Here is a 24,544-nt window from a genome sequence, read left to right on the forward strand (position 1 = left end):
GCTCGTGTTATATCTCATATCTCAAATGGGGTGTATACTGTTGGTCATAGTAGTTCAGAGGATCAACATACTCATTCCCAAGTATTTGAGACTCATATGACCCCACTGGGAGGTGTATACTATCCTCAATTTGAGCCTCCACAAACATCTAGGCGCCACTCCAGCTTTCATGGTGACTCTGGCTTTGATGGCGTTAGAAGTACTTTTCAGGGGGATAGTAGTGGCAGTGGAGGGTGGTTTTAGCACGGTACTTTAATAGCTCCCTTGGTGGCTTGATGGTATAACATCCTCAAATTTTTAACCTTGGATTATTTTACCTATTTTTATAAATATATTTTTGTGATGCTTGTACTCATGATCTTGTAACTTACTTGTGACATTTTTTTTCATCTTGCAGGTATTTGTCGATTTTCAATACATTGATTCTAGTGGGAGAGACCGAGTGATGTCGATGGAAGAAGTCTCATCTTGTGGTACTAGTGAATGACAAAGAGAGAATCTTGGAAGCTAGACGAAAAAGCCGGTTACAAACCGACAAGTGAGTTTGACTTCCAAGATTATAGGGTCTAGTAAATCATTTTCGTTTGGTCCAAGTTGTGAACTTGGATGGCTTATCCTTGGATTCCTTTGCTTTAGGTTGGGTGTTGGTTCTACCTTTAGCTAGTTTTAGTAGATTAAAGCTTTCATCATCATCATAGGCTCGATCTTTCATGACAGTGCTATTACTCAAATATTTGCGCAGATGAATATTTGTCTGTTTACTCAAATATTCTTCGTTATGAACATGATTTATGTTCAGTTTAGTTCAGTCAGACAATCTGCTTCAGCCCTTGTTAGATAGATGGAAGAACCGTTGATTACATGAAATTATTTGTTTGTTAAATTAAATGAGTATGTGTCTGCGATTTTCTTAGCTTGTCATTCAAGAGTTAATTATTACAGGCTTTAAGCCTTGCTAGGAAGAACTGCTTATAAAGAAAGCCTATGATGATGATGATGGCCGCTATTCATCTCGGTATTTTTTCTCTCATAAAGAAAGCTAGATTTGTGATGATTTTGGCATTCCTTAATGGTTATATCGTCAAGATAGCTTCCTAGTCCAATGTTGATTTTATTAAATGTGATAACACTTACTGTATGTTGTAAAATTCCCGATCCTTTATTATGGCTATCGATATCATAACTCTTACTAGTACAATGCCATGAAATCCACATAGTCATATATAGCCTTTCTTTGTTACAGCAGTAGTGGTGGACGAGCAGAAGAATAGTCTCAAGATGAATGGTAATTTTTCAGCAGATACTCATTTAAACCACTTTTCTTTGGGACTTGTGCTTTTGGACCCTCCAGTTTCAATCACACTAACAGCAACTGGAGGACGTATTTCCTTTCAAGTTGTAATATAGTTTTTAAAATATATTTCCTTTCAAGTTGTAATAAGTGGAGGACTTATTTATTGTGTTTGTAAGAAATATTTAATTTCCTCAAATGGTGTATATATTTGATATCATGTTGATTATGGGAAAGTATTGAAAATACAAGGAGATTGTCGGGTATGACAGGATGTAATAATGTAGTTTATGATACATTGCAGGTATGACAGGATTAATATTATGAAAAAGTACTGAAAATACAAAGGAGGCTCTGTCCTTTTTTTTTTTTTTTTTTTTTTTTTTTCAAAAGATAGTTTATAATATGTAACTTCAAACACATAACATTTGAAATACAAAACTTAAAAGTTACATACAACACAACATACAACATTGAAACGTGAAGACTGGAACTTGGAAATAATAAGACAACAAATAACTTTATTTATTGGTTTGAACTTGGAAATAATAAGACAACAAACAACTTTATTTATTGGTTTGAACTTGGAAATAATAAGACACCAAACAACTTTATTTATTGGTTTGCACGCCATTCCCACAAGTGATTAATTAAGCGTGGTTCTAATTCTCTATGCTCAACTCGATTGTGCATATAAGCTAAACGTTGTAGGACTCTTATAAATTCAACATTACTAGTGTCTCGTTCAAGAACAATATGTGGGACAGCAGCCTCTTCATAATTATAGTCCCTTGTAGGTGGTAAATCTCCAAACTCTTCTGCATGCACATATGTATGTCTTTCTTCTTCCACAATCATGTTATGCATAATTATGCATGCTGACATAACATCATGCAACACATCTTTCTCCCATAGGCAAGCTCGACCCCTAACAATGGCAAATCTTTTTTGAAGAACTCCAAATGCTCGTTCAACATCTTTCCTGTAACACTCTTGCATCTGTGTAAAAAATTGTTCTCTTTCACCTCTAGGTTTTTTAATCGCTTTCACTAGTGTAGACCATTTAGGATATATACCATCCGTCAGATAGTAATCAATGGTGTAGTTTCTACCCATGACAGTATAGTTTGCAGGAGGGGTAAGACCAAACATGAGATTATTGAAAAGAGTAGAGCGCCACAAAACATTAACGTCATTATTAGTACCTGGTAGGCCGAAGTAAGCGTGTCATATCCACATGTCGTAAGAAGCAACTGCCTCGAGTATGATGGTTGCAGCTCCATGTCTTCCAGTGTACTGTCCTGCCCACTCTGTTGGACATGCTTCCCAAGTCCAATGCATACAATCGAGACTACCAAGCATTCCTGGAAACCCCCTTAGCTCAACAACGTTAAGCAACCTTGCAATGTCCTCCTGGTTTGGTTCTCTCAAATATTCGGGACCAAATGCCTCCACTATATGTTGGCAGAACAATTTTACATATGAGAGTATGGTTGATTTAGCAATGCAGAAATACTGATCCAGAAAATCAGCTTGGGTTCCGTAAGCTACCGTTTGCAATGCACACAACATTTTTCCCCGAGATGACAATCCGACTTTACCAGCTGCGTCAGATTTCTTCTTCCAAACGTCACTATGTTGCTTTAGGCGACTCCTAATCCTCAAGAATAGTCGACTACTCGATCGGTTCGCATTTCGTTGAAAATGCCTTCATCATATGTGGGATTCGGACCAAAGTAATCAGCCTTTTAGGCGAGCATTGCCCATGACTCTATTACGGTTCACGATACTTGCGTCTGCCGCAATAGACCCTAGGCGGGGCCTTTCGGGTTGAATGACATTATTATAGATAGCAACCGCTGCAGCAAGATTTGCTTGGATGCCAGTAGCTGTGGTATCCAAAAAATCTTGATCTTGTTGGTAGAATTGAAGAAAATTTTTTCTTCGATTAATAGCATCATTGTTTTCATTATCAGAAGAGTTGGAAGAATGATGATGAGAAAGACCAGCTCCAGAGGCCATTTTCCTTAAGATTATACAAGAAAGAGAAAATAATGAACGAAGTAAGAAGGTACATTGGAATGGTATATGCTTATTATTGTTTATATAGACAAATGAAATCTAAAATTGAGGTCCAAATTTTTTGAAGATAAGATTTTGGAGAATGGAGATTGGAGATTGGAGCGAGTGCCACATTTATTTCCTGACTTGGAGAGAGTGCCACATTTATTTCCTTGGAGCGAGTGCCACATTTATTTTCTTGGAGAGAGTGCCATATTTATTTCCTTGGAACGAGTGCCACATTTATTTCCTTGGAGCGAGTGCCACATTTATGATTTTTTAGTTATAAATGCGTATCCATTCTCATCATACAATTCACACATTTCTCATTCTGTTTTGAACCAACAAAAAATAAAATCTCATTCTCTCAGTTTTATTCTCATTTAGTACTAAGCTTGTTTTATAGCAATGTCTTCTAGGAAATCGTCATTTAACCCAATGGAAGACACAATTTTAATTGAAGCATGGTTCTGATTCTCTATTGATCCAATTCTTGGGATCAACCAAATCTATAACATGCTCGGGATAATATTGCGAATCACTACTGAGACAAAGAGATTGAAGTTACATTATATTCATCGAACCAAGAAAAGCTTGGAAAATCGTTGGGAAGTATCAACAAAGCTATAACTCGTTTTAGGTGGTTGTGTCCATCTAGTTTGAATGATTTAACATTTCGAGAGCAAGCGATGCACATATTGTAAGTATTGATATGAAATTCACTAGTATTGTTAAATTTAATTTGTATTTCATTTAATATTACAGTTTGTATAATTTTTCTTAACAGATGACATAAGCAAAATAGATGTATGTCGAAAGGTCAACGGGTCACAAGAATTTTACCATGGATCACGCATGGGAACTATTGAAAGACAACCATAAATGGGCTCCACATGACGTCTCACCGACACCTGGCATCTCCATTAACAATATGGATTTCACATCACCCGCGTCGAAAGATTGGTGTCGAGATCGGGCAACACCCTGATTCTCGTATGCCGGAAATCCTTCGCCGACAAAGGTACGTGGGCGTAAGACAAAAGCAAAACAAGTGAAAAGAGCTGAATCACAAAATACACCCAGTCTGAAGAATATTGAAGAATACTCTCGACGAGCGATGGAGGCTATTGAAGACTCGCGTGACCGCGGGAAAAAAGCCTATGAAGTTTATGAATCCAGTGAAAAAAATTCTTCACGTGGTAAAAATAAAGAAAAGGAGCCAACCCTCGCGAGATTGGAGTGGGAGTAAAAAATCATGACCACAAATACTTCAGATATGACACCAGAGGGGAAAATATATTATAAGGGGATGAAACGTCAAATTAATCTGGATATGCAAGCACGTATGTCTGGTGTATCAAGGAACTTAGACTTCACCGAATGCGACAAAGATTCCGATTGAAATTGAATATCTTTTGGAAGTGTTGTGTTATTTCATGCCATTTTAATTTGTGTGTGTTGTAATAATGGAATGTTTTTTTTTTATGTTATGCAATTCGTTTTATTTTATAATTGTCAATTAATTTGGAAAATTTTGTTTTAATTACGCAAAAACACACACGGCAAAATTAAATTAAATTGAGTAATAGGATACATCCGTAATAAAATAGAAGTAGTGGGGGTAGTGTAGTAATTCACTGTTCTCATAATTACCATGTAATCTGGTGGGGACACTTTGCAAACCACTCTACTTCAAATGGCGCGGTTTGAAATTGCATATTGCACCACTTGAAGTGAAAGTGCCCGTTTGAGTTTTACAAACCACTCCACTTCAAGTGGCGTGGAATGCACTCTCTATTCCTCCATTTCACTCTCTATATATGGAGAGTAAAATAGAGAGATGGGGGGCAATGACCACCGCCACTCCCTCCAGTTTTGAAGGAATGGGGTGCCATTGCACCCAGCCTTATAGAGATTAATATCTGTATCCGGTTATAGAGGAACCGGACTCCTTTAAAGTAGTTAGATATATTTAAATATAGTATAACAATGGGTCAATGGTTATGAACAAAGCTGTCAATGTCCCATCTGATGAGTCGCCAAGCTTGAGGATGAGCCGATGAGGACCTGCTTGAATTGGAGAGTATGAAGTCAACAACGGTGTTAGACAAGGCTGTGTGCAAGACGTTGATCTAATTAAGGAAGCACCTTAAAAAAAGATTATAACTGACTAGTTATGTTTCCCATGATATTTGGCATAATTCTGTGAATGTTACATGTGTGTTCAGTTTGATGCAATGGTGCCGTACTGCCATTACATTATCCAAATACATGTTACACCCAAAAATGATCAACTATGTAAGCCATATCCTAACAAATGCTAACACATATTTCCAACAAATTTTCATTTCAATTTTGCCTCTGTAATGAACGACACGAACTATCAGAGCAATATAATATCAATGACCAGACAGTAGACAATCTATTGTTTATTATTGACTACGAAATCTGTGCTAGCTAGAACGCCTAGAAGCATTCCATTAGAACTCCAGAGGCTCTCAGCCTCTCACACTGCGCTGCAGTCTGCACTGCATTTCCGTAATCAAGCGTTCAATGTATGCCTTTGTCCCACACTGCATAGCAAGAACACGTAAACTGGGTGCTGGGAGTATAAGATAGGACTTCAAAACCTAAACAAAGCATACCTTTCTCGGCCTTTTGGCTAAGATCAAGTGTAGTATCTGTTCTTATCAGTTTAATATCTGATATGTGAGCCGGTAGTGGCTCACATGATATTAAATTAATGTTTGTAGGGGGAGGTTCCATAACAGTAGCTTGCTGCTGGGTTCTTCATGTGTCGCCTATGCTTAACACTACTGCACAAATCAAATACCAAGTTTCTTGATAACAGACTGGTCGGCCTTTAAGGCATGATATGGCTAAAATTCTGAAGACGATCAGTTTCAAGACCAAGATTATACAATTTGAGCAGGGGGCTAGCTGACGCAGTCTCCCCAAAAATTCAACTGGACTGGGATAATGAGCCAGTTGGTTCTTTATTTGTATGATGCTACTGGTATACTGAGCCAGTTGGTTCTTTATTTGTATGATGCTTGATGCTTCACACTCTATAGTGACTACTGTCTTTCTTCATATAAACATATAAACAATATTAATCATATGAAATTTATTTTCATTCAACAATGTATCTAACAAACAATTATAAATCTTCACCATTGGCTTACACCCAAAATCATTCAACCTATAAAACATCTGCACCACTTGTTTCGCCGCCTTATTAACTTTCTTATAACAATTTATCACAGCAATGAAAATGTCTTCAGTACAATTAACCCCATCTATGTTCATCCTTTGTAAAAGATATTGAACACCATCTAATTCATTTTCGCACTGGAGTTTATATATCATGGTTTGGTAAGTCGAGTGAGTGTGTTAAATGAGTTGGTGTTTGTTATTGACTTGAAATACTCAAATGCTAGTGTTATGTCTTTTTCATGGTTCAATCTTTTTATCACGACAGATTCTTCTTTGGAGGAAGTGGATTTGAGTTGGATAGTAATCATAGTGGGGATTTTTCTGGAACTTTAAGTAATAAGGAACATCCTTGTTTCAAGTGCATGTTTGAATGAATTCAAGTTCTTGACTAACAACCTTCACCAAAAAAAAGTTCTTTGACTAACAAGTAACAACAAATGAAAGCTGGAAACTGATCTTTGGTTACAGATAGGATGAGAGTGGAACATTTTTTTGCCATCTCAAATTCTAAGCTTCAAATTAGGAGGGTCTGTGAAAGTGTGAAGTTTCCAATTGCCTCTATGATATTTGACTGACTCAATTTTCAGTATCTTCTTTGGCAGGATATAGTTTTTCTGATATTTATGAGTCGGAATTTCAGTCACGGCTTTTGAGTGATTAAATAGTGTCGATATTGACGATGTTAGTTTGGTAAATAAAAAAATTAAGGAATAGTGGGAATATGTTAGATAGGTCTGTGCTATATTTTAGAAAACCGACAAAAAATAAAAAAGTACCAGCGAAATATTTCCTTAACACAATTCACAAAAAGTTCATTAACAACTAACAAAATCCTCAAGTCTAAAAGTCGTGTTGGTTTGCATATTTCTTAATACTGATATCCACAATCAACATGGCGGATTAAGTTCGACTCTCAAAAGTAATATGATTTTGTGATGAAAGCTATTAGTACCGAATAATCACTGATAGTCGAGATACACAGCAACACTGTTGACTGGAATTATTTTCAAAACTTCTTATTCACTTCTTATTATAGGTTTAATCATATAGTGCTTGATCCAGATCTATCCACTTGTCTCAATCTATACAATTATCTCAGATTAATTACTCCTTAATTACATATACAATGCTTCTAGTTCTTGAAATCTCTTTACAAATATATGCTCTTAGATATTTTCACAAGTTTCCACTTTCCAGACAATTATCTAATACATCTTTAATATCGTATAACAATGGCTATAAACAAAGCAGTGAGTGTCCCATTTGATGAGTCGTCAAGCTTGAATTAGAGAGTATGAGGTCAACAACGATATTACACAAGGCTGGGTGCAAGAGGGTGATCTAAGGAAGCACCTTATTCTAAAAAAAACTAAACTAGTTTTGTTTCCAATGATAATTAGAATAATTCTATGTGTGTTCAGCTTTATGCAAAGGTCCTCCCTAACAGTCATTACATTAAAACATACATGCGATACCAAAAATATCAACTATGTAAGCCCTATCCTAACAAATGCTAACAAATCTTTCCAAAAAATATCTATTTCAATTTTGCCTCTGTGATGTATCATATGAAGTATCAAACCAATATAACCTCAAGGAATAGACTAATAGATCGATCTATTGTTTCTTATTGACTACAACATTTGAGCAAGCTAGAAGCATCCTTAACTCGAGAGTTGCTATAATTCACACATTTATGTAATCACGCGTTCAATGTGTGGTTTTGTCCCACACTGTCTAGTAAAAACGGTTAAACTGGGGCTGGGAGTATAAGACGGAACTTCAAACGATAACCAAAGCATACCTTTCTCGGCCTTTTGGCTAAGATCAAGTGTAGTATCTGTTCTTATCAGTTTAATATCTGATATGTGAGCCAATGGTTCACACGATATTAAATTAATGTTTGAAGGGGAGGTTCTATAACAGTAGCTAGCTGCTGGGTTCCTCATGTGTCGCCTATGCGTTGCACTATTGCACAGGCCTGGCTCACCCCCACCAAATCAAATACCAAATTTTGATGATTATACAAAATTATGTATGAGAGTTTGCATTCTCAAGATATCATTTTCATGACCAAGATATTCAATATAAAACTAGCATTTCACCCGGCCATGCCGGGATTGTTTCCATTTTGGCGACATGGGCGAACCTCACATTTTAACAATCTAAAGGAATAATAACTACATAATATCCGTTAAAAACCACTGACGAATCTTACTTAATATACTACTCAAATTATGGACAATAGTACAGGACCTTGGTGGATTTGAACCACCGTCTCTTGGGATGTATTTCACATTCAAGTGCTCTTCCATAGAGCTAAAGATCCACTTTAAAATGCCAATTTGCAACATAACCAAAGCTAAAGATCCACATTCGGTTTTTTAGTTAGGCAATCGGCCTTGGTTTACTTGCTGGGTCTGGTGAAAACCTCTATCACCACAACAGTTGTGAGTGAACCTTGTTTGTAATATTTGTCCTTTTTCTAAAACAAACAAACAACGTGAATTAATTGTGAACTCTTATACTGGAGTCCTACCAAAGCATGAAAGCTTATGAAAAGAAAGAATGAAAATTATGCGTTCACCTAGTAGTCGAGGACATTCAATCGTTATTTGCATTTTTGGGGTGTACTGTCAGTATCGCTAATAAGGTGAATCTCTTCTAAATGCTTACATGCTGCTTCGAGTTGGACCATAAGATTACTCACAGGAGTAGTTCGAGTTGGTACCCTTTTGAAGCCGAAAATAGAAACATACATACATATGGAAAGTATCATTGTACAATTTGTTTTTCAAAATTGAAACTTCAAAGCTCAAGTAGAAGAAAATTATAAAACTACAATGGAAAACTAAAACTTCGGCCTATATATGGACAAAAGCGTAACAATTCATCGCTACATATTTTTCAACTTGATTTGCTCAACTCAATTACCACTACACTAATGTTGTCCTTACTACCTGAGCCATTGCCAACTCAAATTAAGATCAAGGCTGCTTTCAAACATCACTTTCCTTGGTGGAATTTGCAAATGTTCTCCCAATTTGACCATTTCGACAATGCCTTACAACTTGGCAAGCCATCTCATTTGACATAACATCATATAAACCATCGCTTTAATCGTTATCTCAACCTCCGATGCGAAAATCACATACGGTTTAAAGTAATTGATCGCCTACATTCATCATATTTAGATCTTAATTACGCTCGTAAGATAGCATAAACAAAGCAGGAAGTAAGACTAATTCCATTTCTTAAAGGATAAATCATTGAACATACCTATGGATCGAGAAGTAGCAAGCACTCCAAGTACTCTATAGCCATTCCAATTTATGACTCTTCCACCAGCGGCTTCTACTCTATCCATTTTATCTGGTCTATCAGGCTGCAGAAAGATGTAGTATATTGTATAGTGGACTCAAATTGAAATTTTTGTTTGAACTATTATTTTCTTCAAAAAATATGGAGGTGGCAATGGCGAATGTTAGTATAGGTTATGATTGTTAGTAGAATGATATATTTGATTTAAGTTCACAACCATCTTCATTCTCTATTACCAATCACTTCCAAGTTTGTTCATAAAAAATAAGAATAATACTATGTATATATTGTTGAATCACTTTTTGTGACAGGCATTGGCAGAAGAGATTAAGGCTAGATACGAAAAAACAGTTGTCAAAGTAGTTTACTTGGTATGTCTTACATGTATTTTGTCTATCTCTATGGGATGTCAAATCTGTTAAAAGTTTGGCGTGTCATGCTTTAATTATGTGTATTTTCGTTAGAATGATTATGCAGCTAATGATGATATATATGAGGAGAAATTAAAGAAAGAGACGTTGGCATTTTTCATGGTGGCCACGTAAGCTTAAATCCTAATTTTTTGATAAAACTGTATTCTCTTTTTTTTTTCTTGTTCCAAATGTCATTTTTAATTTACTAATTGAGGTGCACATACACGATTTTGCCTAAATGATCATACATACAGTTCATCTAAATGATCATATTCATGTTCCCTCAATGATGACAGATGATTATTATATGTGCCAAATGTAAACCCTATAATTTTTTGAAAAACGCGACAAAATTATTATTAATGATAACATACACAAAGAGTCCAAGGGATAAAAGGAATGACTTGATCCTTAAAACCTCCGGAGAGCATTTCATCACCCTCATCCAAAGACAAACATCTTGATGCTATCGAGTATGAGGGAGCAAAGCCGCCTCTTTCTGTTCCAGACCAGGCTTGTTGGATCACATCAAGCCCCTTGCTTGAAGAACAATCCCAATCCCCCTTTGCTGAATAGCAGAGGGCTTCTCAAAACCTACAAAAACAAAAAGAAAAGTAAATCACATGGAATTCTTATTTCTAGGAGAACCAAGAGCTACTCATGATGCAGTACAATATGCAAAACACCTATTTACAACAGATAATCCAACACAATGAGAGCAGGCAGCTTATGCAACACATACCGCCAAATAATCATTCAGCAAAAAACCCAACAAACTCGATTTTCCTTGTAAATTCAACTAGTACCTAGCTAAAAAAATATTATTTGAATATTTCTCAAACTCCCAAAGAAAATATCTCACATGCTTATGAAAAACTGAAAGGCGCAGCTGATACTTACCATAAGCATAAATTCCCCTGAGAAGGTTCTCTTGCAAATTCATTGCATCAAAACTCATCGTGTGAGTCTACACACATCCAATCAAAAACCCAAAAATACAATATCATATTCCACATCCAATAATAAAAGCTCAAATATATAAATCCAGTAAAACATACAAATCATTCATCTTCGAATCATACTGACGACCATCGAACTGAGATCCTTCTGGTGCTAATCCTGCCATATATCGCAAACCAACAATCGATTATTTATAAATCAACATAAAAGAAAAAGATTAAATTATAAAAATAAAATAAAATTAGATCTAAATCTTGTCAATTAGATTATTTTCAGTCCTTTTAATAAAAGCCTAGTTCTATAAACGATTTTCACTAATGTTATTGATAATTCTCTCGTAAATTAGAATTAACAAATGCATATTTTTTCTCGTGAAGATCCTAAATTAATGGGTCTAACCATTACTGACATGCATGTGCAGTTGTGCACATCCTCTTAGTAATATCGATTGACTTGACTTCGATACCCTTCTCCTTCCTATATACAGGTTTCACATCACATTCAATAAGAACCAATAATACTCAGCTCGAAGCATTAAAAGGCTTTGGTCACGAATCAATAGAAATTGTAATCGTGGGAAAAAAAAAGGGAATATACTAAATCAAACATTAAAACATCCTAATTAGTGATGATTCATTTAACAAACTCAAAAATGAAACTCATAACACATTTGTATATACAATTGACAAAATCCAAATTGACTTACCTATGTAAAAAACTTTGATCATGGAGACCTAGAACCAAATCAGATGTGCTAACCTCGCTAATTGTAGACGCAATAGTTCAACCATCTTGATCACCTTCTCTAACAACAATCTCCACCTTAGCTTATATATACCACATGATCACCATATGATAAGAGCAGAAAAATTATCAAACCATGTAGCATTTATAAATATGTTATGATTTGTATCAATAACATCACAATAATCTTTCTTTTTAACCTTACAGATCCTAAACATGAAGATCCTCAAACCTCTGGCATTGTGTTTAAGATGAATGAAACGGATGGCAGCAGTTTTTATGGATAAAACCAACGACGCCTAGAATCCGGGTTAAGTGGAAACTCAAGTATCAAATCCCCTCGTGATCCAGTTCTCATCCTCTCAAATCTGGCTGTTACTATAAAATTTGAGCCACTTTTGTCGGCACTAAACATTCATCCCTCTATAACACGGGACTCTATTATTAGTGACCAACGTAGTCCTAGAATTAAAATGGTTGGCCGACCCACGAACAAACTCTTAAATATCTAGTTTATGATTATAGATGAAAACACACAATGTACTTTGTCAAATTCAAACTCCTCGCCTCTAATTACAGATGAATACAATCACAAAGCACTCATAGTCAACATTTTTTTAGTTGACATCCTTAAAGCAAGAGTTCTCAAAGTCACTCTTTGCCTACTTCAACCGTCGTAGTGGCAAAACATACGGTCAAAAAAAAACTTATACATGAGCCACATCATTGGTTTTTGTCTCTTCATTGTAAATATGTGTAAATGAGAAACAAATGAACAAAATGGGAATTGGCCATCGACCGAAATCTCCAAAAGAATGGGAAAAGGAAACATACCGGCCTCTTTTGCAATTGAAATAAGTTTCCCTTAACCCGACACACTCGATTATATGGATGGCGCTCTTTTCACTAGCACACTCCCTATATGATTTGTTTTCAACCTACAATAACATACCAAATTTTCATCAACCTAAATAAGCCGTTTGGGTATAGAAACAAAAGGGGTGTTACCTTAACACAGTCGGATTCACTAAGACAATTTACCAGTTCCATTGCCAACCCTTTGCAAGATTTAGCCATACTCTCTTTTTAATTCACTTCGGGAACTGAATAAAACCGTTCGGGCTCTGCCAACTCTCTATAGAGAAGAGATATGAATGTCGATAGGGTTTTTTTTTTTTTTTGGAATCATTTTGTGTGTTTTAATGTTCCGTAGATATATCACGAATCATAATTTTGATGGGCGTGTAATTGTTTTCTCATGATTTTATGGATCTCGAAAACATATAACCAATCTCGAGCAAATCCAACATTTGGTATAATTTTTAGTAAGGACTGAATTGTAAATAATTAAAATATTGTTCTTTTTTTTTTAATTAACTTTAGATACCTACTTAAAAATTATGCTGATGTGGCCTCCTGAAATCGCATATGAGCATTTTCGCCCACTGTGCAATAATGGTTTTAGATATATGTTCATCTATAACAAAGAAGGGAGGAGTAAGGGGATATTTGGTATAGCCAATTGTTTTATTGGGGTGAGTTAACAAGTTTTTTGGGTGAATTTAACATGGGATGTCTAACATCCATTTTATTTGTTTTTGGGGAGCTGAATTTTTATGGGATGTTAGACTTTGGAAACATGAGTAGAGAGGGGGTGGATGTGCGTCGGAACATGAGTTCGGCACATATACACATATATGTGCCGTACGTACTACTGCGCACTGTAAAGTAGGTCTGTAAAGTAGGTCAAATTAGTAGGGCTGTGTATCATTGCTGCAAAACAACAGTTATATTGTAAAATAGGTCAAATTATTAGGCCTGTATCATTACTTGTGGCTAGCAGCAAAACATATGAAGTCAGATTTAGAACTAGTTCAATCCCAAGTACCCTTGAGAAGGGGACTAGCTGATGCAGTCTCCCCAAAAGTTATCAATAAGTCGGAACACGAGGCATCTGATGGTTCCCCTTCAGTTCCAGTCCCAACTCTTCCTCAATGTCATCTGAAGCTGCTATAAGTAGGAACTCACGCCCTTCATAGTTCAAAAAGTCCTGGGGATCTGCCATAGTGTATGAGTGTATCTCAATTTTCCAAACTGACCTTGTAAGTGGGCTGGGAAGACAGCCTTGCGCTTTGTCTCAAGTCCACTAAACCGGGATGATGAGCCATGTTGGTCAGGGTTCTTTATTTGTATGATAAATGATGCTTCACGCTCTATGCTAAGTGACTCTTGTGGTTCATTTTTCTCCCCTTCAGGAGGGAATTCAAGCTTGTAGATCAAATGGGTGTGCATCTTTTTACCCGACTCATGCCTCAAGATTCGATAAACTCCTTCATCCAATGCTCTTGCTTACCCAATGTTCTTGCTGGAGAAGTGTGCTTATGTCTTCTAGTTTTTGGGGTTAACTGTATTACCCTAGATGACCCAACTAGGATTTCCCCCACTATACTAGATGGGGAATTATGGTCTCCTCCTAAACACACGGTTAACTTTTGGATTGGTTGACTGTAGCAACTAAAAATGACACAAATGTGTTTATTGTTTTCAAAAAGATAAAGTTCAATTTTATTTAGGTGGGGGCAGTTGTGTTATTTTCAGTTATATAACTTAAAAATTAACAGTCAAACCAAATAAAAGATTTTGTATCATAGTCCTCTGCAAAACATAGTCCTCTGCAAAACAAAAGTATTTGAATACGCTAGGAGGATCCAACAAATAAAAAGATTGCATATATTCTAATTCCAAATAAAGTACAAAAGCATTTGCAAGAGAGACATGTTACATAACTGTATATACATGTATACCTCCTTTAAGGGCATCCTTTACATCTTCGATTTTCGTTGTGACCATTTCTACAAATCCCCAATAAGGTCGGATTTTCTTGCTAGGATCTGGAAGGCTTTTCCTACCCATAAGGATGAGTCGAAGCAAGGGCTCTTTCCCAATATTTACTTCCTTTATTTGCATAAACAAACACATAATTAGTACATGATAACCCTGGTACTTAATTTGATCAACTCAACTTTCATCAAATTCACAATCTCCTAGTCCAAATTTCCAATGACCCTCCACAACTAACTTACTACTTACCAGATATTTTTTCGTTCCAGAAAACAATAATTGATAAAATCTAATTACGAGGGATACACTTCGTCTCACGTATTTATAAGGTGATTTAGGTAGTCAGTCCTCAAAAGACGTGGTTGCTTGTACAAGAGATGATACTTCCTTTTCAAATAGTAAAATTGTTGTGGAAACGAATACTGGAAGACAAAACCTAAACGAATCAAACTAGGATATAAAAAGGGTCTTTTGCATTTTGGTCCTACTATTAATAGCGAATTTAGGGTTTGGTCCACAATTAATCGTTTATTGCAGTTTGGTCCCAAATTGACATAGGTCCGTCTATACTTTCTTAATACCGAAATTAACCTAACACGTGTACTGCACGTGAAACTAATCAACAGTCATCACTTAACTGGTATTTTACAGTTTGGTCCTAGTGATAATAGTGATATTAGGGTTTGGTCCTAGTGATAATAGTGATATTAGGATTTGGTCCACAATTAATCGTTTATTATATTTTGGTCTCATCAATCCATCTAAAATTTTATAATACCATATTTACCCTTAATAATTAGTCATCATTTAATCATTTGATTTTAATCAATCCACTTCGCCTTACACCATGTGTATCTCAACTAACCGAGTCCCAAACTTACATTTTATATTCTTCATATCTTACCACCATAACTACTACCACCTTCTTCTCCACTACTCAATTATCACCTCATTCATCACCATTCCACAATCACCGCCATCTAGTTTTCTCAACTTTATACAAAGATAAAAATCATTTGTCCCAAAATAGTAGCAAATGCTAGGCGCTGGAGAGGCATTTTTGTGCCTCACCAGTGCAGCGTGTATACTAACATGAGGCGTCTTTTCACGCTTTTGTGTGCTTTTAATTGAGGGCACAAGGCGCACTTTATTAAACTTTTACAATTTTTTCATTTTTTTTTTTACAATTTTTGCTATTTGTGACACATTTACACCCAATCCAATTGTTGTATGGTTCAAGAAATTTTACAAATTTAGTAAGTTTTATTAAGAGTACACTCTCAAACTTAATTTTGACTAGTTTTGTTAAGTTGTATGGATTGAAAGAAAACACAAAGATGAATTAAATGAAGTTTTACGGGATTCTAAAATTTGAATCACGGTTCTATTTCATAAAGAACTCATTTGGCTTAATTCGATTGGTTCATTATTTTAGTTTATTGAAGTTGAGCTAGATTGTTTTGAGAGATACGAATTTTATTTTACTTTTTACTTATTGCTTAAGATTTTTCTTTTAAATGACTACAATGGTTTCATGTTTACAATCACATAAAATTAATTTTAAAGTTTGGCTAAGTAATTTAGTGATAATTTATGTCATATTTTATTTTTATTTTATTTTTTATTTGATTTATCTATTTTTTTATTACTACGTGCCTCACTTCAATCAGCGCGCCACACAGCCTTCTTCTAAGGCAAGGAGAGAGAGTATTATGCCTTAGGTGCTCTTTAACGCCTTGACTATACTAATTTGTCCTATTGAACTTAAAATACTATAAGACTACAAAAATTAATTTTGAATTAAAAAAATAAAAATAAAAAAGATTGGGTATTTGAAATTTCAACTTAAACTCCTTAATAAACGAGACAAAATTTTTAACAACTCTTATCTTAACTTGAAATAAAAAAAAAAAAAAAAAAAAGATTGATTGTTAATGACTGACATTGTTGTTAGATAGTGGTGGTGGTGGCGATTGATTGTTATGGAGGGTGGAGGTGGTGGTGGAGTGGTATTCAAGAAAAAAAAATGTTAATTGTCTAAAACCGCTTGGATTGAATGAATGAGATGATGTCATGTGTAGTTTTTAGTAATTGGTCCCATTTTTAATAGCAATATTTGCAATTTGGTCCCACTTTTAATAACAATATTTGCAGTTTGGTCCTCAAATAAGTCACGTGTACGACATGTGCAGGGTATTATAGGTATTTTAGAAAATATATTGATGGAATAGACGTGTACCGTTCGGTCAACTCACGGTCAACACACTTTAACGGCAATTTGGGACCAAACTGCAATAAACGATTAATTGTGGACCAAATCCTAAATTCGCTATTAATAGTAGGACCAAAATGCAAAAGACCCATATAAAAAGCCTCTTGCTCTGTTGCTCGTCCAAGTAATATTTCGTTTATCCGGAAAATAAAAACATAATACCCTTGTTGATAAAATTTGCATTTCATTTAACTGAAACAGTAGCTGATTAGAACACCAGTAAGAGCCTGTAGAAACAAGAGGATGAGGTGTTTCTACCTGTGTAACGCAATTTTCCCTCAACTTTCAGATATAAAAACATCCGTAGTTAAATGACTTAAATCTAGTACAACATGAATTTGTGGGAGCAATTTTGTTTGGTACTAAACCACATTAATCATACCACAAAAACCAACCACTCCAACCAAAATTATAGATTGCAGACTTGCAAGCGTACACAATTAACAGGACGACTGAACCTCGACTCCGACTCAGGCAGTGACCTCTTTGTGCCCCTGAACACCCTGCATATGCAACTGAAGAGACCTGAGTCAAATCAACCTAACCTTCCCTCAATTGCAGTATAAAACCATCTGAAGGGGAGACCAAATCAATAAATTAAACTTACTTCCAGCTCATTTATCTTCAACAAGCTATCCTTTTCAACAAAGATGAACCCAACTAATGGTGAGAAGAAATGGACCGAGTCAAACTTATTTCCAGCTCTTGTTATCCTCCCTCTCCTTCTCACGTTTCTTGTAATGCTTTTCCAGGACACGCTTAGCCTCACACGAAGGGAAATTGGCAAGATCATAGTAGTGAGGTGCAATGTCGACTAGCCTGCAAAGCGAAGTGAAGGTTTAGCAATCACAGTTCATGATACTTCCTTTTCAAAAGGTTTATGCACATTTGCAGAAGATAATACTAGTACTGCACAGGACTAACAAAGATATGCAACTAGTAAAGATGTGCCCGTAAATGTTAAATAGGGCACATGATAAAACATCAGCCACTATAAACAAAATTATTATAGCAACTTACCATTCCCCACGAATATCTGTAACTGTACGAATAAAATTCCTGCTGGTCAAGACATACTCATTGTAAATGGCCCACTCAGGCTTGTGATCCAAGCAGTTTGATGGATGAAGGTGGACAACCTGCAGAAGCAAGAAATAAGAATCACCAAATTTTGAACCCTAACTTTTGATAAGGGAACAGCATGACGTTAGGATTTACACTACACAATCAAGAGAAATCTACACTTAAGAGATACCTGATTGTCTTTCACAGTCAAATAGTGACCAGCACGCTCAAGGTGAGCTACCTGCATAAAGTACCCTGCTAACATAGTTGTCTTTATGTTTACATAATAATCTCGACTGCTGAAATCTGTGCTGCACAGTTTTAAGTTGAATCTAGCCATGATGCGCACAAGCTGTTGCCTCACATTATCAGCAGACTTCAGAGCCCTATTATTTACAAAATTATCGTAGCACCACTGAGCATCCTCGTCTGCAACATACCATCCAAAAACAAGGTAAATACCAAATACAAGATGAATTAGATGCTGAATAAATGAACACATAACTTGGAACTCACTGTTTTGTTTGTACGCATGGTACACATTCAGAAGTGTGAGATGATCCCCGTCGATGTGGCCAAACCGTGCTTTTGCTTCATCAGCAGCTTTCTGAGCCTCCTTAGGCCGGACAAAGCAATTGGGTACTAGAGAAACAAATTGTTATCACAGAGGAGGCCCACGGTAGGTCAGCAGATGGATAGGAAACAGGAAAGACGCCATTTGCTTCATGAGAGAATAACTGAGAAACTGCAACCGTTTACATCAGCACTTATAATTTCTATGGTACATGGTACATGCCACCGAGAACCAGGAGTGGCTGATGACATCCTAATTGGACACCAGAAAACTCTGACGACCAAACAAATGCTTTGCATACCTTAAAAAGGTGTGCATTTGATGACACAATACCAAACCAAGGCAAATTTTTAACAAAACCTCAACATGTTTTCACAATTATAAATGTGTAGCATGGCCTGGTCGATTGACCCCCTACTGGGGAGGAGCCTTCACGGCCGATCCCTTGAAAAATTTAATGGTCCTCATAACTGGACTCATATCACAATCAAATACTCCAGTAAAGTAATTGAGAGTGCCGTAATAAGTAATAACTTGGCCGATGCTTATCTAAAACTAAATTCCCCACAAACACCTACCAAAGACGACACTCACGGACTTCACCAATTTCAGTATAGAACAAATAGACAGTTATTAAAAATAAAATATGACATACCTGACAGCATAGCTGAAATGGAGAGGATCTCATTTGAACAATTAAATTCAGGGCTAACAACCAGCATCTTTGACATTTGCGGATCCAAGGGGAACTCACTCATGATTTCCCCAAGTTTGGTTAAATTTCCATCATCATCTAGGGCACCCAAGTAATTCAACACCTCTAATGCGCGCATCAATGTCTCAGGTGCAGGAGGGTCCATAAAATCAAAATGGACAAGGTCATCAATCCCGAGTTTCTTCAAGGTGAGAACAGTGTTTGCAAGATTTGATCGAAGTATCTCTGGATATGTCTGTGGCTGAAGATCATCCTTGAAACTTTTCTCTGTGTAGAGTCTGAAGCATTTCCCTGGTTGTGTTCTTCCAGCACGACCAGATCTCTGGTGGGCACTAGCCCTTGAAATTGGAGATACCAGCAAGGACTCTACACGTATGCGTGGATTATAAACTTTTTGTTTAGCAAAACCAGGGTCAATGACATAAACGATACCATCAATGGTCAAAGAAGTTTCTGCAATATTGGTTGATACCACAATCTTCCTTCCAGGGGGACCACTGTCATTCAATGCAGGTGGAGCAGGATCAAATATCTTCTGTTGCATAGCAGGAGGAAGTGTAGAATAAAGAGGCACGACTTTGACAGGCCCCACCTGCTCACCTAAATTTGCAACTTCTTTGTTAATTTTCCGGCAGGCATCTTCTATCTCCTCCTCTCCAGTAAGGAAAACAAGTATATCACCAGCAGGCTCACACATGTGTATCTGCACAACTGTCCTAATTGCTGCCTCAAGATAATCCCTCTCAGGATCCTGTGTGTAAAAAATCTCCACAGGGTGAAGTCTTCCAGGGACTTTCATGAGCGGAGCACCACTGAAATAAGCCTGAAACTTTTCAGCCTCAAGGGTAGCACTCATTACAACTAATTTCAGATCAGGTCTATTTCTTAGAACTTCCTTCAAAAGACCAAATAGGACATCAGTTGCCAAAGTTCTTTCATGAGCCTCATCAAGAACAATCACTTTATAGCGTTCCAACAATGGGTCTGTCATTGCTTCTCTTAGGAGCATACCATCCGTTAAATACCTGTCAACCATGCAAATGAATATAAACAAAGTAGAGCACAGAAGATAATGAGAAATTTACAACACACTGTATAGAGAATCCCATATGTACCAAAAGAGCAACTTACTTTAAAACAGTTTTTGCACTACTACAATCTTCAAAACGGATGCTGTAACCAACTTCTTCTCCAATGGTCACATCCATCTCCTCAGCAACTCGACGAGAAACAGACATAGCAGCAACTCTACGAGGTTGAGTGCAGGCAACCATCATCTTCTTGTGCTTGTCTTGACTTTCCAAGTTAACAGCATCAAGAACAAACTGGGGGATCTGCAGAACCAATAGATTAAACATTGTTAAAACTTAGACAGAAGACGAGAGACTACCATGTTAAACCACATATAACTATACTCCCAAGTTTTCTATTGTAGTAGTATATTCAATATCAGTGCTTTGGTGAGTACTGTTGCTGAAGGGCTTCCACCAATATGTACCAATATGTACTAGATACTAACTAATAACTATAGTATGTGATACCAGTAGAATTTTCTAACACATGACCTAAAAAAGAATACGTCTCTTTTAGGACAGATGAAGCAAGAATTAAAAAAAAATCATTTATGTAATGACGTTCTTGATTTCTCAGAGTTTCCAAGAAAAATAAGTAGAGGAAAAATGAACCGCACACCACAGAAATAATAAGAAATAAAGAAAGTATAAGGAAAAAAAATACATCGGAATAATCCATCGCCTATTGCCAAAATAATGGAAGATGTTAACCAGAGTTATGACATACCATCCCTTCAGGTATTAAATATTGCGTTCTATATCGAAGAAAAATTAAAACGGAGCACCACAACATCAGTCCCTAAGACAACCAGTTTAGGATCTTCAACAATATTGAATTTTTCATAGCTTCTGAAAACAGTCTCATCAAATCTGCTCTCACCATTTTAGCCAATGGTTTGTTGGTCTTCATAAGATAAGACACTTGTCAATGGGTTCATAAGTATGATTTGAGCATGTGCAGCTCATACCACTAGTCTTCACTATTACGAGTGTACCAGACACATCCAAACCTAAAAGGTATCCTTTTTGTCCAAGGAAACCTTTTACAAAATGTCAAACCAAGTAGTAACATTTCATGGGAAAAAAGACAAATCAAGAAGGACCATTGCTACGTTAAGCACCAACAGGGTTTTATTTTTATTTTCATTTTATAACTGGGACAGGAAAACTTGTCCCATCCCAAAAGAATTTTCCTTTTACATGATTATAAATTTTGATCTACACACATTACATGATGAGTTTCATTTTGTCCATATTCTCCGAAATGGGACGTCCCAATAATTGCTATTTTTCAGAGGAATTTATTTCAGATTCCAGCAATCACTACATTATACAAACGGATTAAACAATGCAAAGGGAGTCCAAATTGTTTAAAAAATTTGCCAAAAGTTCATTTATCGATGCTTTTTAACAATGTGTTGACGATGCCCTAAAGATGTACACACAATAACCAAACATCTTTTGACTTCTATTCTCTCCAAAACATTACACTTCCCACAAATATATTTCATTCTTCGTTTCTAATTCAAGTAGGCTTTCCCACAAAATCAAAGCATAAAAATATGCATACAATCATACTACACAATAATAAAAGAAATAAAAAAGTAAAATAGAAAAACTAACCTGAGTAGTTTTACCACTGCCAGTTTCACCAACAAGAATCAAAGTTTGGTTGGCATTCAAAACCTGAAAAAACTCTTGTTTCTGTTGCCAAACAGGAAGGGACTTTCTCTTTTCAAGTATTCCGTAATAATTCGGTGAATAAGCCCGCCCCGTCCATTTATTTATTAGTGAGTTATTAAAAACTAGCCCACCATTCAACTTGGCTAGTTTTGCAGCTGATGAAACTGTTGTCTCGTCTACTACATCAAATAAACTCACTTTTCTTTTTCTCTCTGTCCCCATCTCTCTCTCAATCTAAAAAACCTTGAAACGAAAACTTTCTTCAGTTCATAAACCCTAGTTTTATAATAAGAATTTTATTCGGGTTTGGGTTAACGGGTCGTGTTCCACCCGGAACTTTATTGCCATCCTAGCTATAACCCGTGCCTACAACACGACCTTGCAACAGTGTTTATTATATTGAATAGAGGTGCTTATTATGTTTTAAAGATCTGTACATCGAAGCTTTAAGCTCAGTGGGTGAGAAATTAGGACCGAATAACATCTCTCAATTTAGAATCACATTCAATCAAATAAATCTATGAATTAGTGATAATTTGTACCAAAAAATTAAATTTTATTTAAGTTGACCTACCTAGGTAGTCAAGACACGAATAAGAAGTGACTACCAGGACATCCTTTATAAGGCTCTCAATGGAAAAAACCTAAGCCACAAATTAAAAGCAAAGCGTCATGTATTAGATAAGATAATGGACTGAACCGAATCTAATCTTCTAGTACAAATAATATAACCCATAATTCTTCGGACTTATTCTAGAAGAAATTAGTTTTTGATGCCTGACTTTAAATCTTCAATCTTCTTCTGCAAACTGATAATTTCTTGCTAGACAATTTTGAAGCATATAGATTCATTAAGATCGGTTTTCTTTTTTGCAATTTCAAGTTTTTGTCTTTTTTCTACCAGGTCTTCATAGTTGTAATCTTCTACTTCAAATATATACACATAACGCAAGAAGTCAATTGCTCTTCTAGAAGCTAAATTCTTGGATTGTTTATGGTGTCCCTTCAAATTTGTATATTGGTGGTCCGTATTCCCACCATTCCACCTCTATTATCGGAAGTTTAGAGAAAGAGAAACAGTTGTTGTGTACTTGCTATCTTCGAGTGTATTGGTGGAGTGTCAATTTTGAATTTGTCAATGAAATATTGTAGCATCTCTTTGAATTGGATTAATATTATATCATCATATACAAATGGCTGCAAAAAATGACAATTGAATGGAGGCTGTCTGTTAATCGAAGTTATTGGTTTGGTAAAATAATAGCAATTTAAAAAGTAAAAGTATTACCTCTGTTCCATATCTACTAATATTTAACTCATTCACGTTCATTGTTTTCCATGATTTGCTTTACCTGAGATAGATGGTTTTTCCTCAAATATAATTGTATATACATTATATTCCCAAATCAATTACAATCCAATAAGAGACATCTCATTTAGTACAATTGTTTGAAATTAAAACCCAAAAAAGTTACAAATAAATGTTTTAACAATAACAAATCCATTTCAATGTTTTTAGCCCGTTCTCAAAACTAAAATAATATGTAAAGCAAAATACACATACATTTTGTAGAAAATTAAAACGCTTCTCTCAGTAATGGTGGCAAGAATTCACCGGTGGGAGCTTGCAATACTACTTGACATGACTCCCAAGCAATACTGGTTGTTAATAGGCGAGCGATAATGTTAAAATACGTAAACTAAACTGCATTCTAAATTAGCATATATGGTGTAATATACCCAATTCGAATATGGATATGATATATCAATATTAAACACAAATTTAACCCAGTAAAAAAAACTAAAATTGTGATTCCGAGCTTCCAGTTCTGGTCGTTGGATGAGGAGGCTTTGATTGTAAGTATTTGTTTGCAAAGGGCTGCTGTCACAGAAAGCAAAACATGGCATTAAAAATGTAAAATGCAAGTCCATCAATAATTGTAGGTATTTTTATAAGCTGAAAAATTCACACGAGATGTTTTTCTGTTGAGATCCTGATTCCAAAAAACAAATTGCAAGTTTAACCTGGTTCTTGTTCATTTGTCTCATCGGAATTAATAAGCACGTGCCTAAACTTCACATGTTGCCAGAGATCTGCAGTAGGTGGTACTTGTGAGCATTGGTTGAATCGCACTCCTGTCATTGAGAGACACCACTGACCGTTCAAGCTTGATTTTTTAATAGATATTGGTATCCTTGAACAACATAACCTACATGAGAAGATGAGTGTTGCATTTGTACAGCCCAAGGTACATTCCTTCTTTCTAGCTTTGCCCTACACCTACTTGGTTGCCTCTTCATTTGATTCTGGTCAT

General features: G+C 36.0%; 2 protein-coding genes, 2 non-coding genes and 1 pseudogene across 7 annotated transcripts; 2 read left to right on the forward strand and 3 right to left on the reverse strand.

Annotated features, from left to right (window-relative positions):
* The first annotated feature begins 5,993 nt into the window (after positions 1-5,993).
* Positions 5,994-6,190, forward strand: LOC147480860 (U2 spliceosomal RNA). The gene has a single exon (XR_015207070.1). It is a non-coding gene; the product is annotated as a U2 spliceosomal RNA (small nuclear RNA).
* Positions 6,191-8,368: 2,178 nt separating this feature from the next.
* On the forward strand, positions 8,369-8,563 carry LOC147480861 (U2 spliceosomal RNA). Its single transcript, XR_015207068.1, has one exon. It is a non-coding gene; the product is annotated as a U2 spliceosomal RNA (small nuclear RNA).
* Positions 8,564-11,663: 3,100 nt separating this feature from the next.
* Positions 11,664-13,083, reverse strand: LOC147480862 (cytochrome c oxidase assembly factor 5-like). The gene is made up of 3 exons (XM_086578765.1): positions 13,015-13,083; positions 12,841-12,944; positions 11,664-11,739 (listed from the first exon to the last, which is right to left on the reverse strand). Exons 1-3 carry the CDS (start codon positions 13,081-13,083, stop codon positions 11,664-11,666), a joined length of 249 nt encoding a protein of 82 aa, XP_086434891.1.
* Positions 13,084-13,662: 579 nt separating this feature from the next.
* On the reverse strand, positions 13,663-15,282 carry LOC147480863 (uncharacterized; annotated as a pseudogene).
* A 2,001-nt stretch (positions 15,283-17,283) lies between these two features.
* On the reverse strand, positions 17,284-22,592 carry LOC147480864 (putative pre-mRNA-splicing factor ATP-dependent RNA helicase DEAH2). Of its 4 annotated transcripts, none has more exons than XR_015204465.1 (8): positions 22,170-22,592; positions 20,605-20,807; positions 19,414-20,498; positions 18,701-18,826; positions 18,375-18,613; positions 18,140-18,258; positions 17,727-17,938; positions 17,284-17,622 (listed from the first exon to the last, which is right to left on the reverse strand). XR_015204465.1 is itself a non-coding variant. In XM_086577216.1 (7 exons), the coding sequence occupies exons 1-7, from the start codon at positions 22,449-22,451 to the stop codon at positions 17,812-17,814; spliced, it is 2,181 nt and encodes a 726-aa protein (XP_086433342.1). In that variant the 5' UTR covers positions 22,452-22,592; the 3' UTR covers positions 17,284-17,811. The 4 variants fall into 4 exon arrangements, 1 of the variants encoding a protein (XP_086433342.1); XR_015204464.1 differs by having other exon boundaries at positions 17,284-17,634; XR_015204466.1 differs by lacking the exon at positions 22,170-22,592 and adding an exon at positions 21,274-21,425 and having other exon boundaries at positions 17,284-17,634.
* Between the last annotated feature and the right edge of the window lie 1,952 nt (positions 22,593-24,544).

The sequence above is a fragment of the Coptis chinensis genome, chromosome 8, assembly GCF_015680905.1.
Source record: "Coptis chinensis isolate HL-2020 chromosome 8, ASM1568090v1, whole genome shotgun sequence".
NCBI classification, from domain to species: domain Eukaryota; kingdom Viridiplantae; phylum Streptophyta; class Magnoliopsida; order Ranunculales; family Ranunculaceae; genus Coptis; species Coptis chinensis.